This window comes from Phyllobates terribilis, unplaced genomic scaffold (genome assembly GCF_046119375.1).
Source record: "Phyllobates terribilis strain yellow unplaced genomic scaffold, ASM4611937v1 Scaffold_46__1_contigs__length_10046794, whole genome shotgun sequence".
In the NCBI taxonomy this organism is placed as follows: domain Eukaryota; kingdom Metazoa; phylum Chordata; class Amphibia; order Anura; family Dendrobatidae; genus Phyllobates; species Phyllobates terribilis.
The window spans coordinates 6,074,560-6,098,112 of NW_027362806.1; the positions used below are offsets into that span (position 1 = coordinate 6,074,560).

A 23,553-nucleotide genomic window follows, 5' to 3' on the forward strand; every position below is an offset into this window, starting at 1 on the left:
TGGGGCACACAGGGAGCATTACTAATACATGGGGCACACAGGGGGCATTGCTGATACATGGGGCACACAGGGGATATTACTGATACATGGGGCACACAGGGGGCATTACTGATACATGGGGGCACACAGGGGGCATTACTGATACATCGGGGCACACAGGGGGCATTACTGATACATGGGGGCATTACTGATATATGGGGGCACACAGGGGGCATTACTGATATATGGGGGCACACAGGGGCATTACTGATATATGGGGGTGCACAGGGGGCATTACTGATATATGGGGGCGCACAGGGGGCATTACTGATATATGGGGCGCACAGGGGATATTACTGATATATGGGGGCACACAGGGGATATTACTGATATATGGGGGCACACAGGGGATATTACTGATATATGGGGGCACACAGGGGATATTACTGATATATGGGGGCACACAGGGGATATTACTGATATATGGGGGCACACAGGGGATATTACTGATATATGGGGGCACACAGGGGATATTACTGATATATGGGGGCACACAGGGGGCATTACTGATATATGGGGGCACACAAGGGGCATTACTGATATATGGGGGCACACAAGGGGCATTACTGATATATGGGGGCACACAGAGGATATTACTGATATATGGGGGCACACAGGGGGCATTACTGATATATGGGGCACACAGGGGATATTACTGATATATGAGGGCACACAGGGGGCATTACTGATATATGGGGCACACAGGGGGCATTACTGATATATGGGGGCACACAGGGGGCATTACTAATATATGGGGGCACACAGGGGGCATTACTGATATATGGGGGCACATAGGCGACATTAGTAATACATGGGGGCACACGGGGGCATTACTAATACATGGGGCACACAGGGGGCATTGCTGATACATGGGGCACACAGGGGATATTACTGATACATGGGGCACACAGGGGGCATTACTGATACATGGGGGCACACAGGGGGCATTACTGATACATGGGGGCACACAGGGGGCATTACTGATACATGGGGGCACACAGGGGGCATTACTGATACATGGGGGCACACAGGGGGCATTACTGATATATGGGGGCACACAGGGGGCATTACTGATATATGGGGGCACACAGGGGGCATTACTGATATATGGGGGCACACAGGGGATATTACTGATATATGGGGGCACACAGGGGATATTACTGATATATGGGGGCACACAGAGGATATTACTGATATATGGGGGCACACAGGGGGCATTACTGATATATGGGGCACACAGGGGGCATTACTGATATATGGGGGCACACAGGGGACATTACTAATATATGGGGGCACACAGGGGGCATTACTGATATATGGGGGCACATAGGCGACATTAGTAATACATGGGGGCACACGGGGGCATTACTGATACATGGGGCACACAGGGGATATTACTGATACATGGGGCACACAGGGGGCATTACTAATACATGGGGCACACAGGGGGCATTGCTGATACATGGGGCACACAGGGGATATTACTGATACATGGGGCACACAGGGGGCATTACTGATACATGGGGGCACACAGGGGGCATTACTGATACATGGGGGCACACAGGGGGCATTACTGATACATGGGGGCACACAGGGGGCATTACTGATACATGGGGGCACACAGGGGGCATTACTGATACATGGGGGCACACAGGGGGCATTACTGATACATGGGGGCACACAGGGGGCATTACTGATATATAGGGGCACACAGGGGGCATTACTGATATATGGGGGCACACAGGGGGCATTACTGATATATGGGGGCACACAGGGGGCATTACTGATATATGGGGGCGCACAGGGGGCATTACTGATATATGGGGGCGCACAGGGGGCATTACTGATATATGGCGGCACACAGGGGTATTACTGATATATGGGGGCACACAGGGGGCATTACTGATATATGGGGGCACACAGGGGGCATTACTGATATATGGGGGCACACAGGGGATATTACTGATATATTGGGGCACACAGGGGGCATTACTGATATATGGGGGCACACAGGGGATATTACTGATATATGGGGGCACACAGGGGCATTACTGATATATGGGGGCACACAGGGGCATTACTGATATATGGGGGCACACAGGGGGCATTACTGATACATGGGGCACACAGGGGGCATTACTGATACATGGGGGCACACAGGGGGCATTACTGATACATGGGGGCACACAGGGGGCATTACTGATACATGGGGGCACACAGGGGGCATTACTGATATATGGGGGCACACAGGGGGCATTACTGATATATGGGGGCACACAGGGGATATTACTGATATATGGGGGCACACAGAGGATATTACTGATATATGGGGGCACACAGGGGGCATTACTGATATATGGCAAACACAGGGGATATTACTGATATATGGGGGCACACAGGGGGCATTACTGATATATGGGGCACACAGGGGGCATTACTGATATATGGGGGCACACAGGGGACATTACTAATATATGGGGGCACACAGGGGGCATTACTGATATATGGGGGCACATAGGCGACATTAGTAATACATGGGGGCACACGGGGGCATTACTGATACATGGGGCACACAGGGGATATTACTGATATATGGGGGCACACAGGGGATATTACTAATATATGGGGGCACACAGGGGATATTACTGATATATGGGGGCACACAGGGGGCATTACTGATATATGGGGGCACACAAGGGGCATTACTGATATATGGGGGCACACAAGGGGCATTACTGATATATGGGGGCACACAGAGGATATTACTGATATATGGGGGCACACAGGGGGCATTACTGATATATGGGGCACACAGGGGATATTACTGATATATGAGGGCACACAGGGGGCATTACTGATATATGGGGCACACAGGGGGCATTACTGATATATGGGGGCACACAGGGGGCATTACTAATATATGGGGGCACACAGGGGGCATTACTGATATATGGGGGCACATAGGCGACATTAGTAATACATGGGGGCACACGGGGGCATTACTGATACATGGGGCACACAGGGGATATTACTGATACATGGGGCACACAGGGGGCATTACTAATACATGGGGCACACAGGGGGCATTGCTGATACATGGGGCACACAGGGGATATTACTGATACATGGGGCACACAGGGGGCATTACTGATACATGGGGGCACACAGGGGGCATTACTGATACATGGGGGCACACAGGGGGCATTACTGATACATGGGGGCACACAGGGGGCATTACTGATATATGGGGGCACACAGGGGGCATTACTGATATATGGGGGCACACAGGGGGCATTACTGATATATGGGGGCACACAGGGGATATTACTGATATATGGGGGCACACAGGGGATATTACTGATATATGGGGGCACACAGAGGATATTACTGATATATGGGGGCACACAGGGGGCATTACTGATATATGGGGCACACAGGGGGCATTACTGATATATGGGGGCACACAGGGGACATTACTAATATATGGGGGCACACAGGGGGCATTACTGATATATGGGGGCACATAGGCGACATTAGTAATACATGGGGGCACACGGGGGCATTACTGATACATGGGGCACACAGGGGATATTACTGATACATGGGGCACACAGGGGGCATTACTAATACATGGGGCACACAGGGGGCATTGCTGATACATGGGGCACACAGGGGATATTACTGATACATGGGGCACACAGGGGGCATTACTGATACATGGGGGCACACAGGGGGCATTACTGATACATGGGGGCACACAGGGGGCATTACTGATACATGGGGGCACACAGGGGGCATTACTGATACATGGGGGCACACAGGGGGCATTACTGATACATGGGGGCACACAGGGGGCATTACTGATACATGGGGGCACACAGGGGGCATTACTGATATATAGGGGCACACAGGGGGCATTACTGATATATGGGGGCACACAGGGGGCATTACTGATATATGGGGGCACACAGGGGGCATTACTGATATATGGGGGCGCACAGGGGGCATTACTGATATATGGGGGCGCACAGGGGGCATTACTGATATATGGCGGCACACAGGGGTATTACTGATATATGGGGGCACACAGGGGGCATTACTGATATATGGGGGCACACAGGGGGCATTACTGATATATGGGGGCACACAGGGGATATTACTGATATATTGGGGCACACAGGGGGCATTACTGATATATGGGGGCACACAGGGGATATTACTGATATATGGGGGCACACAGGGGCATTACTGATATATGGGGGCACACAGGGGCATTACTGATATATGGGGGCACACAGGGGGCATTACTGATACATGGGGCACACAGGGGGCATTACTGATACATGGGGGCACACAGGGGGCATTACTGATACATGGGGGCACACAGGGGGCATTACTGATACATGGGGGCACACAGGGGGCATTACTGATATATGGGGGCACACAGGGGGCATTACTGATATATGGGGGCACACAGGGGATATTACTGATATATGGGGGCACACAGGGGATATTACTGATATATGGGGGCACACAGAGGATATTACTGATATATGGGGGCACACAGGGGGCATTACTGATATATGGGAAACACAGGGGATATTACTGATATATGGGGGCACACAGGGGGCATTACTGATATATGGGGCACACAGGGGGCATTACTGATATATGGGGGCACACAGGGGACATTACTAATATATGGGGGCACACAGGGGGCATTACTGATATATGGGGGCACATAGGCGACATTAGTAATACATGGGGGCACACGGGGGCATTACTGATACATGGGGCACACAGGGGATATTACTGATACATGGGGCACACAGGGGGCATTACTAATACATGGGGCACACAGGGGGCATTGCTGATACATGGGGCACACAGGGGATATTACTGATACATGGGGCACACAGGGGGCATTACTGATACATGGGGGCACACAGGGGGCATTACTGATACATGGGGGCACACAGGGGGCATTACTGATACATGGGGGCACACAGGGGGCATTACTGATACATGGTGGCACACAGGGGGCATTACTGATACATGGGGGCACACAGGGGGCATTACTGATATATAGGGGCACACAGGGGGCATTACTGATATATGGGGGCACACAGGGGGCATTACTGATATATGGGGGCACACAGGGGGCATTACTGATATATGGGGGCGCACAGGGGGCATTACTGATATATGGGGGCGCACAGGGGGCATTACTGATATATGGCGGCACACAGGGGTATTACTGATATATGGGGGCACACAGGGGGCATTACTGATATATGGGGGCACACAGGGGGCATTACTGATATATGGGGGCACACAGGGGGCATTACTGATATATGGGGGCACACAGGGGGCATTACTGATATATGGGGGCACACAGGGGATATTACTGATATATGGGGGCACACAGGGGCATTACTGATATATGGGGGCACACAGGGGCATTACTGATATATGGGGGCACACAGGGGGCATTACTGATATATGGGGGCACACAGGGGAAATTACTGATATATGGGGGCACACAGGGGGCATTACTGATATATGGGGCACAGAGGGGGCATTACTGATATATGGGGGCACACAGGGGGCATTACTGATATATGGGGGCACACAGGGGGCATTACTGATATATGGGGGCACACAGGGGACATTACTGATATATGGGGGCACACAGGGGACATTACTGATATATGGGGGCACACAGGGGACATTACTGATATATGGGGGCACACAGGGGACATTACTGATATATGGGGGCACACAGGGGACATTACTGATATATGGGGGCACACAGGGGACATTACTGATATATGGGGGCACACAGGGGACATTACTGATATATGGGGGCACACAGGGGACATTACTGATATATGGGGGCACACAGGGGACATTACTGATATATGGGGGCACACAGGGGACATTACTGATATATGGGGGCACACAGGGGACATTACTGATATATGGGGGCACACAGGGGGCATTACTGATATATGGGGGCACACAGGGGGCATTACTGATATATGGGGGCACACAAGGGATATTACTGATATATGGGGGCACACAGGGGGCATTACTGATATATGGGGGCACACAGGGGATATTACTGATATATGGGGGCACACAGGGGGCATTACTGATATATGGGGGCACACAGGGGGCATTACTGATACATCGGGGCACACAGGGGGCATTACTGATACATGGGGGCACACAGGGGGCATTACTGATATATGGGGGCACACAGGGGGCATTACTGATATATGGGGGCACACAGGGGCATTACTGATATATGGGGGTGCACAGGGGGCATTACTGATATATGGGGGCGCACAGGGGGCATTACTGATATATGGGGGCGCACAGGGGATATTACTGATATATGGGGGCACACAGGGGATATTACTGATATATGGGGGCACACAGGGGATATTACTGATATATGGGGGCACACAGGGGATATTACTGATATATGGGGGCACACAGGGGATATTACTGATATATGGGGGCACACAGGGGGCATTACTGATATATGGGGGCACACAAGGGGCATTACTGATATATGGGGGCACACAGAGGATATTACTGATATATGGGGGCACACAGGGGGCATTACTGATATATGGGGCACACAGGGGATATTACTGATATATGGGGGCACACAGGGGGCATTACTGATATATGGGGCACACAGGGGGCATTACTGATATATGGGGGCACACAGGGGGCATTACTAATATATGGGGGCACACAGGGGGCATTACTGATATATGGGGGCACATAGGCGACATTAGTAATACATGGGGGCACACGGGGGCATTACTGATACATGGGGCACACAGGGGATATTACTGATACATGGGGCACACAGGGGGCATTACTAATACATGGGGCACACAGGGGGCATTGCTGATACATGGGGCACACAGGGGATATTACTGATACATGGGGCACACAGGGGGCATTACTGATACATGGGGGCACACAGGGGGCATTACTGATACATGGGGGCACACAGGGGGCATTACTGATACATGGGGGCACACAGGGGGCATTACTGATATATGGGGGCACACAGGGGGCATTACTGATATATGGGGGCACACAGGGGGCATTACTGATATATGGGGGCACACAGGGGGCATTACTGATATATGGGGCACACAGGGGGCATTACTGATATATGGGGGCACACAGGGGACATTACTAATATATGGGGGCACACAGGGGGCATTACTGATATATGGGGGCACATAGGCGACATTAGTAATACATGGGGGCACACGGGGGCATTACTGATACATGGGGCACACAGGGGATATTACTGATACATGGGGCACACAGGGGGCATTACTAATACATGGGGCACACAGGGGGCATTGCTGATACATGGGGCACACAGGGGATATTACTGATACATGGGGCACACAGGGGGCATTACTGATACATGGGGGCACACAGGGGGCATTACTGATACATGGGGGCACACAGGGGGCATTACTGATACATGGGGGCACACAGGGGGCATTACTGATACATGGGGGCACACAGGGGGCATTACTGATACATGGGGGCACACAGGGGGCATTACTGATACATGGGGGCACACAGGGGGCATTACTGATATATAGGGGCACACAGGGGGCATTACTGATATATGGGGGCACACAGGGGGCATTACTGATATATGGGGGCACACAGGGGGCATTACTGATATATGGGGGCGCACAGGGGGCATTACTGATATATGGGGGCGCACAGGGGGCATTACTGATATATGGGGGCACACAGGGGCATTACTGATATATGGGGGCACACAGGGGGCATTACTGATACATGGGGCACACAGGGGGCATTACTGATACATAGGGGCACACAGGGGGCATTACTGATACATGGGGGCACACAGGGGGCATTACTGATACATGGGGGCACACAGGGGGCATTACTGATATATGGGGGCACACAGGGGGCATTACTGATATATGGGGGCACACAGGGGGCATTACTGATATATGGGGGCACACAGGGGATATTACTGATATATGGGGGCACACAGGGGATATTACTGATATATGGGGGCACACAGAGGATATTACTGATATATGGGGGCACACAGGGGGCATTACTGATATATGGGAAACACAGGGGATATTACTGATATATGGGGGCACACAGGGGGCATTACTGATATATGGGGCACACAGGGGGCATTACTGATATATGGGGGCACACAGGGGACATTACTAATATATGGGGGCACACAGGGGGCATTACTGATATATGGGGGCACATAGGCGACATTAGTAATACATGGGGGCACACGGGGGCATTACTGATACATGGGGCACACAGGGGATATTACTGATACATGGGGCACACAGGGGGCATTACTAATACATGGGGCACACAGGGGGCATTGCTGATACATGGGGCACACAGGGGATATTACTGATACATGGGGCACACAGGTGGCATTACTGATACATGGGGGCACACAGGGGGCATTACTGATACATGGGGGCACACAGGGGGCATTACTGATACATGGGGGCACACAGGGGGCATTACTGATACATGGTGGCACACAGGGGGCATTACTGATACATGGGGGCACACAGGGGGCATTACTGATATATAGGGGCACACAGGGGGCATTACTGATATATGGGGGCACACAGGGGGCATTACTGATATATGGGGGCACACAGGGGGCATTACTGATATATGGGGGCGCACAGGGGGCATTACTGATATATGGGGGCGCACAGGGGGCATTACTGATATATGGCGGCACACAGGGGTATTACTGATATATGGGGGCACACAGGGGGCATTACTGATATATGGGGGCACACAGGGGGCATTACTGATATATGGGGGCACACAGGGGGCATTACTGATATATGGGGGCACACAGGGGGCATTACTGATATATGGGGGCACACAGGGGATATTACTGATATATGGGGGCACACAGGGGCATTACTGATATATGGGGGCACACAGGGGCATTACTGATATATGGGGGCACACAGGGGGCATTACTGATATATGGGGGCACACAGGGGATATTACTGATATATGGGGGCACACAGGGGGCATTACTGATATATGGGGCACAGAGGGGGCATTACTGATATATGGGGGCACACAGGGGGCATTACTGATATATGGGGGCACACAGGGGGCATTACTGATATATGGGGGCACACAGGGGGCATTACTGATATATGGGGGCACACAGGGGACATTACTGATATATGGGGGCACACAGGGGACATTACTGATATATGGGGGCACACAGGGGACATTACTGATATATGGGGGCACACAGGGGACATTACTGATATATGGGGGCACACAGGGGACATTACTGATATATGGGGGCACACAGGGGACATTACTGATATATGGGGGCACACAGGGGACATTACTGATATATGGGGGCACACAGGGGGCATTACTGATATATGGGGGCACACAGGGGGCATTACTGATATATGGGGGCACACAAGGGATATTACTGATATATGGGGGCACACAGGGGGCATTACTGATATATGGGGGCACACAGGGGATATTACTGATATATGGGGGCACACAGGGGGCATTACTGATATATGGGGGCACACAGGGGGCATTACTGATATATGGGGGCACACAGGGGATATTACTGATATATGGGGGCACACAGGGGGCATTACTGATATATGGGGCACACAGGGGGCATTACTGATATATGGGGGCACACAGGGGGCATTACTGATATATGGGGGCACACAGGGGGCATTACTGATACATCGGGGCACACAGGGGGCATTACTGATACATGGGGGCACACAGGGGGCATTACTGATATATGGGGGCACACAGGGGGCATTACTGATATATGGGGGCACACAGGGGCATTACTGATATATGGGGGTGCACAGGGGGCATTACTGATATATGGGGGCGCACAGGGGGCATTACTGATATATGGGGGCGCACAGGGGATATTACTGATATATGGGGGCACACAGGGGATATTACTGATATATGGGGGCACACAGGGGATATTACTGATATATGGGGGCACACAGGGGATATTACTGATATATGGGGGCACACAGGGGATATTACTGATATATGGGGGCACACAGGGGGCATTACTGATATATGGGGGCACACAAGGGGCATTACTGATATATGGGGGCACACAGAGGATATTACTGATATATGGGGGCACACAGGGGGCATTACTGATATATGGGGCACACAGGGGATATTACTGATATATGGGGGCACACAGGGGGCATTACTGATATATGGGGCACACAGGGGGCATTACTGATATATGGGGGCACACAGGGGGCATTACTAATATATGGGGGCACACAGGGGGCATTACTGATATATGGGGGCACATAGGCGACATTAGTAATACATGGGGGCACACGGGGGCATTACTGATACATGGGGCACACAGGGGATATTACTGATACATGGGGCACACAGGGGGCATTACTAATACATGGGGCACACAGGGGGCATTGCTGATACATGGGGCACACAGGGGATATTACTGATACATGGGGCACACAGGGGGCATTACTGATACATGGGGGCACACAGGGGGCATTACTGATACATGGGGGCACACAGGGGGCATTACTGATACATGGGGGCACACAGGGGGCATTACTGATATATGGGGGCACACAGGGGGCATTACTGATATATGGGGGCACACAGGGGGCATTACTGATATATGGGGGCACACAGGGGGCATTACTGATATATGGGGGCACACAGGGGATATTACTGATATATGGGGGCACACAGGGGATATTACTGATATATGGGGGCACACAGGGGATATTACTGATATATGGGGGCACACAGAGGATATTACTGATATATGGGGGCACACAGGGGGCATTACTGATATATGGGAAACACAGGGGATATTACTGATATATGGGGGCACACAGGGGGCATTACTGATATATGGGGCACACAGGGGGCATTACTGATATATGGGGGCACACAGGGGACATTACTAATATATGGGGGCACACAGGGGGCATTACTGATATATGGGGGCACATAGGCGACATTAGTAATACATGGGGGCACACGGGGGCATTACTGATACATGGGGCACACAGGGGATATTACTGATACATGGGGCACACAGGGGGCATTACTAATACATGGGGCACACAGGGGGCATTGCTGATACATGGGGCACACAGGGGATATTACTGATACATGGGGCACACAGGGGGCATTACTGATACATGGGGGCACACAGGGGGCATTACTGATACATGGGGGCACACAGGGGGCATTACTGATACATGGGGGCACACAGGGGGCATTACTGATACATGGGGGCACACAGGGGGCATTACTGATACATGGGGGCACACAGGGGGCATTACTGATATATAGGGGCACACAGGGGGCATTACTGATATATGGGGGCACACAGGGGGCATTACTGATATATGGGGGCACACAGGGGGCATTACTGATATATGGGGGCGCACAGGGGGCATTACTGATATATGGGGGCGCACAGGGGGCATTACTGATATATGGCGGCACACAGGGGTATTACTGATATATGGGGGCACACAGGGGGCATTACTGATATATGGGGGCACACAGGGGGCATTACTGATATATGGGGGCACACAGGGGATATTACTGATATATTGGGGCACACAGGGGGCATTACTGATATATGGGGGCACACAGGGGATATTACTGATATATGGGGGCACACAGGGGCATTACTGATATATGGGGGCACACAGGGGCATTACTGATATATGGGGGCACACAGGGGGCATTACTGATACATGGGGCACACAGGGGGCATTACTGATACATGGGGGCACACAGGGGGCATTACTGATACATGGGGGCACACAGGGGGCATTACTGATACATGGGGGCACACAGGGGGCATTACTGATATATGGGGGCACACAGGGGGCATTACTGATATATGGGGGCACACAGGGGGCATTACTGATATATGGGGGCACACAGGGGATATTACTGATATATGGGGGCACACAGGGGATATTACTGATATATGGGGGCACACAGAGGATATTACTGATATATGGGGGCACACAGGGGGCATTACTGATATATGGGAAACACAGGGGATATTACTGATATATGGGGGCACACAGGGGGCATTACTGATATATGGGGCACACAGGGGGCATTACTGATATATGGGGGCACACAGGGGACATTACTAATATATGGGGGCACACAGGGGGCATTACTGATATATGGGGGCACATAGGCGACATTAGTAATACATGGGGGCACACGGGGGCATTACTGATACATGGGGCACACAGGGGATATTACTGATACATGGGGCACACAGGGGGCATTACTAATACATGGGGCACACAGGGGGCATTGCTGATACATGGGGCACACAGGGGATATTACTGATACATGGGGCACACAGGTGGCATTACTGATACATGGGGGCACACAGGGGGCATTACTGATACATGGGGGCACACAGGGGGCATTACTGATACATGGGGGCACACAGGGGGCATTACTGATACATGGTGGCACACAGGGGGCATTACTGATACATGGGGGCACACAGGGGGCATTACTGATATATAGGGGCACACAGGGGGCATTACTGATATATGGGGGCACACAGGGGGCATTACTGATATATGGGGGCACACAGGGGGCATTACTGATATATGGGGGCGCACAGGGGGCATTACTGATATATGGGGGCGCACAGGGGGCATTACTGATATATGGCGGCACACAGGGGTATTACTGATATATGGGGGCACACAGGGGGCATTACTGATATATGGGGGCACACAGGGGGCATTACTGATATATGGGGGCACACAGGGGGCATTACTGATATATGGGGGCACACAGGGGGCATTACTGATATATGGGGGCACACAGGGGATATTACTGATATATGGGGGCACACAGGGGCATTACTGATATATGGGGGCACACAGGGGCATTACTGATATATGGGGGCACACAGGGGGCATTACTGATATATGGGGGCACACAGGGGATATTACTGATATATGGGGGCACACAGGGGGCATTACTGATATATGGGGCACAGAGGGGGCATTACTGATATATGGGGGCACACAGGGGGCATTACTGATATATGGGGGCACACAGGGGGCATTACTGATATATGGGGGCACACAGGGGGCATTACTGATATATGGGGGCACACAGGGGACATTACTGATATATGGGGGCACACAGGGGACATTACTGATATATGGGGGCACACAGGGGACATTACTGATATATGGGGGCACACAGGGGACATTACTGATATATGGGGGCACACAGGGGACATTACTGATATATGGGGGCACACAGGGGACATTACTGATATATGGGGGCACACAGGGGACATTACTGATATATGGGGGCACACAGGGGACATTACTGATATATGGGGGCACACAGGGGGCATTACTGATATATGGGGGCACACAGGGGGCATTACTGATATATGGGGGCACACAAGGGATATTACTGATATATGGGGGCACACAGGGGGCATTACTGATATATGGGGGCACACAGGGGATATTACTGATATATGGGGGCACACAGGGGGCATTACTGATATATGGGGGCACACAGGGGGCATTAGTGATATATGGGGGCACACAGGGGATATTACTGATATATGGGGGCACACAGGGGGCATTACTGATATATGGGGCACACAGGGGGCATTACTGATATATGGGGGCACACAGGGGGCATTACTGATATATGGGGGCACACAGGGGACATTACTGATATATGGGGGCACACAGGGGACATTACTGATATATGGGGGCACACAGGGGACATTACTGATATATGGGGGCACACAGGGGACATTACTGATATATGGGGGCACACAGGGGATATTAGTGATATATGGGGGCACACAGGGGATATTAGTGATATATGGGGGCACACAGGGGATATTAGTGATATATGGGGGCACACAGGGGCATTACTGATATATGGGGGCACACAGGGGATATTACTGATATATGGGGGCACACAGGGGACATTACTGATATATGGGGGCACACAGGGGATATTAGTGATATATGGGGCACACAGGGGATATTAGTGATATATGGGGGCACACAGGGGATATTAGTGATATATGGGGGCACACAGGGGATATTAGTGATATATGGGGGCACACAGGGGATATTAGTGATATATGGGGGCACACAGGGGCATTACTGATATATGGGGGCACACAGGGGATATTAGTGAAATATGGGGGCACACAGGGGCATTACTGATATATGGGGGCACACAGGGGACATTACTGATATACGGGGGCACACAGGGGGCATTACTGATATATGGGGGCACACAGGGGGCATTACTGATATATGGGGGCACACAGGGGATATTACTGATATATGGGGGCACACAGGGGGCATTACTGATATATGGGGCACACAGGGGGCATTACTGATATATGGGGGCACACAGGGGGCATTACTGATATATGGGGGCACACAGGGGACATTACTGATATATGGGGGCACACAGGGGACATTACTGATATATGGGGGCACACAGGGGACATTACTGATATATGGGGGCACACAGGGGACATTACTGATATATGGGGGCACACAGGGGATATTAGTGATATATGGGGGCACACAGGGGATATTAGTGATATATGGGGGCACACAGGGGCATTACTGATATATGGGGGCACACAGGGGATATTACTGATATATGGGGGCACACAGGGGACATTACTGATATATGGGGGCACACAGGGGATATTAGTGATATATGGGGGCACACAGGGGATATTAGTGATATATGGGGGCACACAGGGGATATTAGTGATATATGGGGGCACACAGGGGCATTACTGATATATGGGGGCACACAGGGGATATTAGTGATATATGGGGGCACACAGGGGGCATTACTGATATATGGGGGCACACAGGGGGCATTACTGATATATGGGGGCACACGGGATATTACTGATATACGGGGGCACACAGGGGGCAGTAATACTATTTCGGGCACATAGGAGGAGTTCTGAGGGGAATATTATCTTGTGGGGTCACAGGGGAGAAGGGAGAGTTATTACAGCGGCCGGTACAGAGGGGAGGCCATTACTGTCTGGAGGAGAACAGGAAACCGCAATCACTGCAGACACAAATAGGAATCGCAGGTGTGAATAAGGACTATAGCGAGTGTGATAATTGAGTACAGCGCTGCAGAGTATGGCGGCGATATAGAAGGAAGAAATAATCCGCATAGAGTATAACGCGGAGTCTGTACAGAGCCGCACACCGGAACAGGAGGAGCCACGTGGGGAAAGGCAGAGTGAAGTATGGAAGCTGCTGATTGGTTGACGTCACCAGAAAGGGCGGGGCCTCTTCCAGTCCACTGCGTTCGAAGCTGAATCCTAGGACCTCTGCTGACGTCAGGTCATGTGACCATGCGGAGTGATGACGTCACCGGAAGGGGCGGTGCCTTCACACACCGCTGAGCCGATGGCAGGAAGCAGCGCTCAGTGCTGCTGTGCTGAGGTGTCTACATCTGAGCTGTTCTTCTGTGCTCCTCATTGTCTCCTGCGCTGTACACAGTCCCGCACTGCCACCACTAGATGGCGCTGCTCCCGGCTCCTCATTGTCTCTTGCGCTGTACACAGTCCCGCACTGCCACCACTAGATGGCGCTGCTCCCGGCTCCTCATTGTCTCCTGCGCTGTACACAGTCCCGCACTGCCACCACTAGATGGCGCTGCTCCCGGCTCCTCATACACTCTGCTGTGTAGTCGCCTCTTCTGCTTTTTCTGGACAGTCTGAGGCGTTTCCTGCAGCCGCATCACAGGTCAGACAGGGTTTATTACACTGTTAGGCTGTGTGCCCACTATGCGTTTAAGCAGCGGCAATTCCGCTTAAGAAACGCTTGGTCGAAGGTCTGCCATGTTCCCCAATGATAATCCGCACATGCTGTGAAAATTTCCACTGCGGATTATCATTGCACAAATTTCCGCAGCACTACCAATTATTTTGTGGAATTGCTGCGTTTTCGCCGCCATTGACTTGCATTGAATCGCATAGGCTGGGTGCCCACGTAGCGTTTTTCAAGCGTTTATGCTGCGGAATTTCCGCAGCGGAAACGCTTGTTAAACGCTAGGTTATCGGCCCCCCATGGTCCCCAAGGGGATTCCGCATGTTCTATGCACATGCTGCGGATTTTTCCGCAGCGTTTATGCTGCGTACAAAAATCTGCAGTATGTCATTTAATTTTGCGGAAGCGCAGCGGAACTCCCGCCATTGACTTGCATTGAGACGCATAGAAACCGCGACTGTACATTTGTACAAGCGGCTTCTATGCGTCTCTATGTGCGGATGGTACCCAGTTCTGGAGGAGAGGAGACTCTCCTCCAGACCTGGGTACCATTGTACCTGTAAAAAAAGAATAAAATAAATAAAGTTTATACTCACCTTTCCGAAGGCTTCTCTCTGAATGCCGGCATCGCTTGAGGACCTGCGGCGACGTCACAGTCATTTGACCGCAGGCCCTTCACCGCTCTGTCTCGCGATATGCCGGCATCCAGGAAGCAGAGAGGAACGAGCGCTGCAGCCACGCCGGGGCCTCAGGGGTGAGTATAGCTTTATTTGTTTTCATTTTTACGGTTCACACTGTATATGCTGTTTGCATGGATTTATACAGTGTGACCTAGTTGTCAAGCACTTTGCAAGTGATGCTATCGCCTGGAAAGCGCTTGTCAATCTGCATGCGGAAATGCATGTATTCTGCAGGAAAAACGCATGTACAATCTGCATGTACAATCCGCATGTACAATCTTCATGCGTTTTTTCTGCCAGGGAGATGCAGAATGCAGAAATTTTCTGCTTCATTTCTGCATCGTGGGCACATAGCCTAAGGCTGTGTGCCCACTATGCGTTTTTAAGCGTTTCTGCAGCAGCAGTTCCGCTGCAGAAATGCCTAGAAAACACTTGGTAGAAGGTCTGCTATGTTCCCCAATGATAATCTGCATGTGCTGTGCAAATTTCCATGTGATTCAATGTGTGGATGGTACCCAGGTTTGGAGAAGAGGAGACTCACATCCAGACCCGGGTACCATAGTACCTGTGTAAAAAAAAAAAAAAAAAAAAAAAAAAAAAAAATTAAAATAAGAAATAAACCTACTCACCTTCTGATGGCCTGCTGTCTTTTCTCTGGTGCATCCTGGCTCCCCTGCGGCTCGCGGTGGTGTAAAAGGACCTTCCATAAAAAAGAAAACCTGTATACTCACCTCTCCGGTCTGCTCCCGGCCACGTCCTCTCTCCTTGGCGTCCCGCGATGTACTGTCAGGACCTGCGGTGACGTCATTTAGTCATGTGACTGGTCACGCGACCATCACCTGACCGCTGACGTTAGCGGTCGCGTGACCGTCACATGACTAAATGACCTCACAGAAGGTCCTTCCAGACCATCGCCGGAAGCCAAGGAGACCGCAGCGCCGCTCAGGAGACTGGGGACACCGGAAAAGTGAGCATAAGGTTTTTTATTTATTTATTTTTTTAACTACAGGTTCTATAGTACCCAGAGAGTCTCCTCTTCTCCAGACCCGGGTACCATCCGCACATTGAATCGCATGATATCCGCATGCGTCCCAATTAAAGTCAATGGCGTCGAAAACGCTGCGATTCCGCAAAATAATTGGTAATGCTGCGTTTTTTTTCCGAAATGATAATCCGTAGCGGAAATTTCCGCAGCATGTGCACAGCACATGCGGATTGTCATTGGGGAACATGGCAGACCTTCTACCAAACATTTTTTAAAAGTTTTCGCAGTGGAAACACTTAAAAAACACATAGTGGGCACACAGCCTTATAGTTTATGGATTTGGTCAAAATTCCTTTTTTCCTGATTAATAAATCATATTATTATTGTGGCTTTTTGTAATATATAAAAGAGTGGGGGGAGCTCCGGGGAGAGGCGTAAAAGAGCGCCCCCGACAGTCACCATAATGTACAGCACCGACATTGTGCAGAGTGGACGGAGCTCCGGGGAGAGGCGTAAAAGAGCGCCCCCGACAGTCACCATAATGTACAGCATCGACATTGTGCAGAGTGGACGGAGCTCCGGGGAGAGGCGTAAAAGAGCGCCCCCGACAGTCACCATAATGTACAGCACCGACATTGTGCAGAGTGGGCGGAGCTCAGGGGAGAGGCGTAAAAGAAGAGCGCCCCCGACAGTCACCATAATGTACAGCACCGACATTGTGCAGAGTGGGGGGAGCTCCGGGGAGAGGCGTAAAAGAGCGCCCCCGACAGTCACCATAATGTACAGCACCGACATTATGCAGAGTGGGCGGAACTCCAGGAAAAGGCGTAAAAGAGCGCCCCCGACAGTCACCATAACGTACAGCGCCGACATTGTGCAGAGTGGATGGAGCTCTGGGGAGAGGTGTAAAAGAAGAGCGCCCCCGGCAGTCATAATAACGTCCAGCACCGACATTGTGCAGAGTGGACGGAGCTCCGGGGAAAGGCGTAAAAGAGCGCCCCCGACAGTCACCATAATGTACAGCACCGACATTGTGCAGAGTGGGCGGAGCTCCGGGGAAAGGCGTAAAAGAGCGCCCCCGACAGTCACCATAACGTACAGCACGGACTTTGTGCAGAGTGGACGGAGCTCTGGGGAGAGGCGTACTACATGAGGATATCCCCAGCATATGTTCCAGGGATCATAGAGACCATTAGATAAAACAGGGTAGAACAATGGAGGTAAGTACCAAGGGGGAATGTGTCTGATCAGATGAAATAAAAAGGTAAATATGTCATAAATGATCTATATGGCGGCAGACCACGCGACTGCTATGGATCCCGTGAGCTGGGGGGGCCCCATAGGAGTCACCCCTCCTCCTGCACCCCCTGCTCCGCAGCTTGATTGCTGCTGCCCGCCGGCACTGTCTTCAGGCATGGCCGCGTGCAGTGCGCTGTGCGGCTGTGTCTTGTAGTAATGACGGCAGAGGCGACACTGCGCCTATAATTGTGCTTGTGTCGCCCCTGCCGTCATTACTAGCAGACACAGCGCACTGTGCTGCGAATCATAGGTGTTTGATTCCTCGCATTCAGTCAGGGCTGGCACCGCCCGCGCATTTGAGTTCTCAGTGCTTCCAATTTGTGCTGACGTGAGTATGCAGGACTTTATGAAAAACAAAAAATGTGCCTAAGCACTAACAGGCAGGTAATTGCTACTCACCTGCCTGTTGTGCCGGCGCCATTTTTTCCCGTCACAGAGCAGTCACAGACCGCTCCTATCGAGGATTCAGCTGCCTCTGCTGACGTCATGTCGACAGAACGGAGGCTTCTTTTCTGCTCTGTTGACAGTGCGGGACTACCGACGTCATTCTGATTGACAACTGGATTGCCGGAGGTCAATTAGAATGACTTTGGAAGCCATACTCCGCCACGTCAGCAGAGACAACGGAATCCCTGGCAGCATCGGTCTGTGACCGCTCTGTGACGGGGAAGATTGGCGGCGGGCACAACAGGCATGTAAGAAGCAACAACCTGCCTGTTAATACTTAGGCACATTTTTTGGGGGCAATTTAGTTCCGGATATATCCCCCAGAAGACTGGCATACAAAATTCTGTTCTTTATGAATTGGGGCTGTAATCTTGTGTAATTGTGTGCCAAGAAATAGTTCCCTGCCGCTACTTCATTCTAGCTGTCTCACTACAGAGATGATGCGATCGGAGTTGCTGCACTGAGGTTCATGATTTCTGGGAACACTGTACTGTCTATAAGGATGTTCTCTGTACAGCAACTCCATTCTAGCTGTCTCACTACAGAGATGATGCGATCGGAGTTGCTGCACTGAGGTTCATGATTTCTGGGCACACTGTACTGTCTATAAGTATGTTCTCTGTACAGCAACTCCATTGTAGCTGTCTCACTACAGAGATAACTAGATCAGAGTTGCTGCACTGAGGCTCATCATTTCTGTGCACACCATACTGTCTATTGTACTGGTTACTCTAAGGCTTCCATGCACATAAGGCTAAAGTCTGCAGGTTCAGTCTGATGTATATTTAGCCACAACGAGTCACTTTAAAGCGATTTTTCAGTGAAAACAAGTTATCATTTAACTATGGGATAGGTGATAATTTGCTGATTAGTGAGTGTGAGACCGCTGGGACCAGCTCTGATTGACAAAACAGGGACTTTCTATCCCTGTTACAAAATGGAGCGGCTGGTTGGATGCCCAACCATTACTCCGTTCATTCTCAATGGGGCTGCTGGAAAAAGCAGAGCGCTTGGCCGCCCCATAAGGCAAGAATGGAGCTCAGACTAAGCATATGCACTGCTGCTCAATTCTAAAAGTGCCCTATTGTACCCCAAGTGCTTGTGGGCAGGGACGGTACATCTCGCTGACGGCATACTGGGTTAACATGGTGGAAGCCGGGACCCAGTCGGACCTTGGGACGGAACACATCCTCCCAACGCCGAAGATTGTGGGCCCTAGGTCAACCAGGGTTGCCCCCACAGTCTACAGCTCCTGCACCTCCTCCTCTTCAGCCTCCATCTTCGAAAAGACCTCATCAATCACAAGCTGGAAGCACTGCAGAACTGCCTTAGCCAAGCGGCAACAGGCTGTGCTGAAGCTAATATGCTTAGGTGACAAACCGCACAATGCTGAAGAGTTGTGGGCAGCTCTGAAAGAGCAGGCACATCTGTGGCTCACACCGCTGAACCTACAGCCAGGCATGGCCATGTGTGACAATGGCTCGAACCTGGTGGCGGCTCTGAGGTGAGGCGAGCTCACACAGGTATCATGCCTGTCCCATGTGCTTAACCTCATGGTTCAGCGGTTTCTCAAAACATACTCTTTGCTGCCGGATCTGCTTGTTAAAGTATGCCGCCTGTGTGGCCATTTTAGAAAGTCACCTACAGCTTCCGCCGCCCTTGCCGTGCTTCAGCAGCCTTTGCTGCTTTCTGGCTCACTGACTGGTATGTGATGTCCCCACGCGTTGGAACTCTACACTGCAAATGTTGGGAAGGATTTGTGAGCAGAAGAGGGCAGTTGTTGAGTACCAACATCAACAAAGCCGTCGGTATTCAGTTCAGACTCCACACATAAGACCTCAGGAGTGGACATGGATATCAGACATATGTACCATTCTCCAAAACTTTGAGGACTCCACCAAGATGGTGAGCGGCGATGACGCCATAATTAACGCCACCATCCCGCTTCTCTGTCTTCTGAAACGCTCTCTGCTTACAATTAAAGAGGATGCATTGCAGGCGGAGCACGATGAGATGGAGCAAGGAACCATATAGGGTGATTACACACAGCCCAGCCTCATCTCATCCCAACGTGGATTGAGTGACAATGAGGAAGAGGAGGAGGAGGGGGAAGGACAGGAACTAGTTTCATGCGCTATAGACGGTACTACCTAAACAGTTCAGTGTGGATGGCGTTAGGACGGAGGAGGAGGAGAGCATGGTCAGTCATCCTCTTGGTGAGGACACGGAAGTCTTGCCTGTTAGCAGTCCGGCACGCATGGCTGAATTTATGTTACACTGCCTTTCCTGTGACCCTCGCATTCTCAAATTTTGGGTGACAGTCACTACTGGTTGGTGACACTTCTAGACCCATGCTACAAGGAGAACTTTCTATCTCTTATTCCTGAGGCGGTCAGGTCTAGAAAAATGGGACAGTACCAGAAGGCCCTTGTTGCGGAACTATTAAAAAAAATTCAACTGGGGGGAGCCGCCTGAAAAATACTCAAGTTTCCCATAGACTTACATTGGGCTCGTTGCTCGGGTTGAGCACCCGAGTATTCCAATTTGCTCGACCCGAGCAACGAGTACCCGAGCATTTTAGTGCTCGCTCATCACTACAGTAGTCCTAGGTCAAGAGCCAGGAGGGTACGTTATAAACAGAGCGAAAAGACAAAGGCCTAGTCAGGTCACAGTCTAGAGTCAGAATTCCAAGCTCAGGGTGTGTCAAGGCAAAAGGGGTAATAAAAACGGGTAGTCAATAGGCAAATCCAGGGTCCGGCAACAAAAGATCAGAATATCTGAATTCTGCGCACAAAGCGCAGAGGAAACAAACCACAGAGAGCTGCAGCTACAACTGACTTGGTCATCACTTTGAACAGGGAACACCTGAAGGAAACTCAGCTCCTCCCAGTCTCAGATTGGACGGCTGAGCTGTCAATCAAAATACCAACCACTCAGCACACCACTGCAGTAGATTAGACGACTGAGCTGTCAGTCACTGCGTCCAAGACACACAGTGACATGACAGACATAATATCAAATACACCGCAGGACACAACAGTCCCCATGATAAAGGCGGAGGCAGCACAGGTGCAAAATGGATGGAACAACCACTCACACACCGACGGTTCACGGAGGGGCGGCTGCCTAGTATTATAAATGCACATGGATAAGGCTGGTATGAGGCGCCAGTCACACAGATAAGTGAGGAACATAGTGTCTGGCCTATGACCTAATAGAGACGCTCACCACACACTAAACACTTGTACATGCTCCATCCTGCAGGGTACAGCAGTGTCCTGTATCCACTGAGGCCCCTGATCATGTGACCCCTGACTCCTCCCCTCCTGTGACCTCATCACAGCTCCTGTGCGCACACAACAGCCATATATGTGGTGGCGGCTCTGCAGGTGGAGGTATGTGGAGATTCCCCCTTATTCTCTATTAGGATTATTTGTTGCACTTTCTTCCATATCGCCACCATAATCTGCAGCGCTGTACACACATTATTAACATTGTCCATATTGGGGCTCACACTCACTTTTTTACATCTGCCACGTCCTTAACCATACATCTAACCACACTCATGTACCATATAAGTCTACCCCGAACACAAAGTAAATGGACAACCCCTTTAAGGCTGTGTTTACTGCTAAATTCGTCAGTTCTGCTCCTTTATATTGAGCTCCATCCACTTTCTCTCAGGATTCCTGTTATATTTCACACCTAAGTTCTTTTTCTTCTAAATTCCACACTCAGCGCTTACTCTCAGGCCGTCTCCTCGGCATTTCTTGGCAATGTCCTCAGCGCTCCTCTCTGCTCTCAGGCCGTCTCCTCAGCGCTCCTCTCAGCCCTCAGGCCGTCCCCTCAGCGCTCCTTTCTACCCTCAGGCCATCTCCTCAGCGCTCCTTTCTGCCCTCAGGCCGTCTCCTCAGCGCTTCTCTCTGCCCTAAGGCCATCTCCTCAGCACTCCTTTCTACCCTCAGGCCGTCCCCTCAGTGCTCCTCTCTGCCCTCAGGCCATCTCCTCAGCGCTCCTTTCTACCCTCAGGCCGTCCCCTCAGTGCTCCTCTCTGCCCTCAGGCCATCTCCTCAGCACTCCTTTCTACCCTCAGGCCGTCCCCTCAGTGCTCCTCTCTGCCCTCAGGCCATCTCAGCGCTCC

General features: G+C 51.3%; 3 protein-coding genes across 5 annotated transcripts in view; 1 reads left to right on the forward strand and 2 right to left on the reverse strand.

Annotated features, from left to right (window-relative positions):
* LOC141191464 (uncharacterized) overlaps positions 1 to 22,696 on the reverse strand; it is a 39,427-nt gene extending 16,731 nt beyond the window's left edge. The window contains exon 1 of the mRNA XM_073661356.1: positions 22,641 to 22,696. Within this exon, the coding sequence (XP_073517457.1) occupies positions 22,641 to 22,662 (22 nt within the window). The 5' untranslated portion in view covers positions 22,663 to 22,696. The remainder of the gene's footprint in view (positions 1 to 22,640) is intronic.
* LOC141191468 (uncharacterized) overlaps positions 1 to 23,553 on the reverse strand; it is a 618,018-nt gene that overhangs the window by 304,901 nt on the left and 289,564 nt on the right. The window lies entirely within an intron of this gene.
* LOC141191466 (uncharacterized) overlaps positions 15,591 to 23,553 on the forward strand; it is a 50,441-nt gene continuing 42,478 nt past the window's right edge. Inside the window, exon 1 of one of the 3 annotated variants that reach the window (XM_073661362.1) lies at positions 15,591 to 15,674. In XM_073661362.1, the coding sequence (XP_073517463.1) occupies positions 15,594 to 15,674 (81 nt within the window). In that variant the 5' untranslated portion in view covers positions 15,591 to 15,593. Of the gene's footprint in view, positions 15,675 to 15,803; positions 15,978 to 22,680; positions 22,808 to 23,553 lie in introns of those variants that run through there. The other 2 variants (XM_073661361.1, XM_073661363.1) reach the window with 2 other exon arrangements.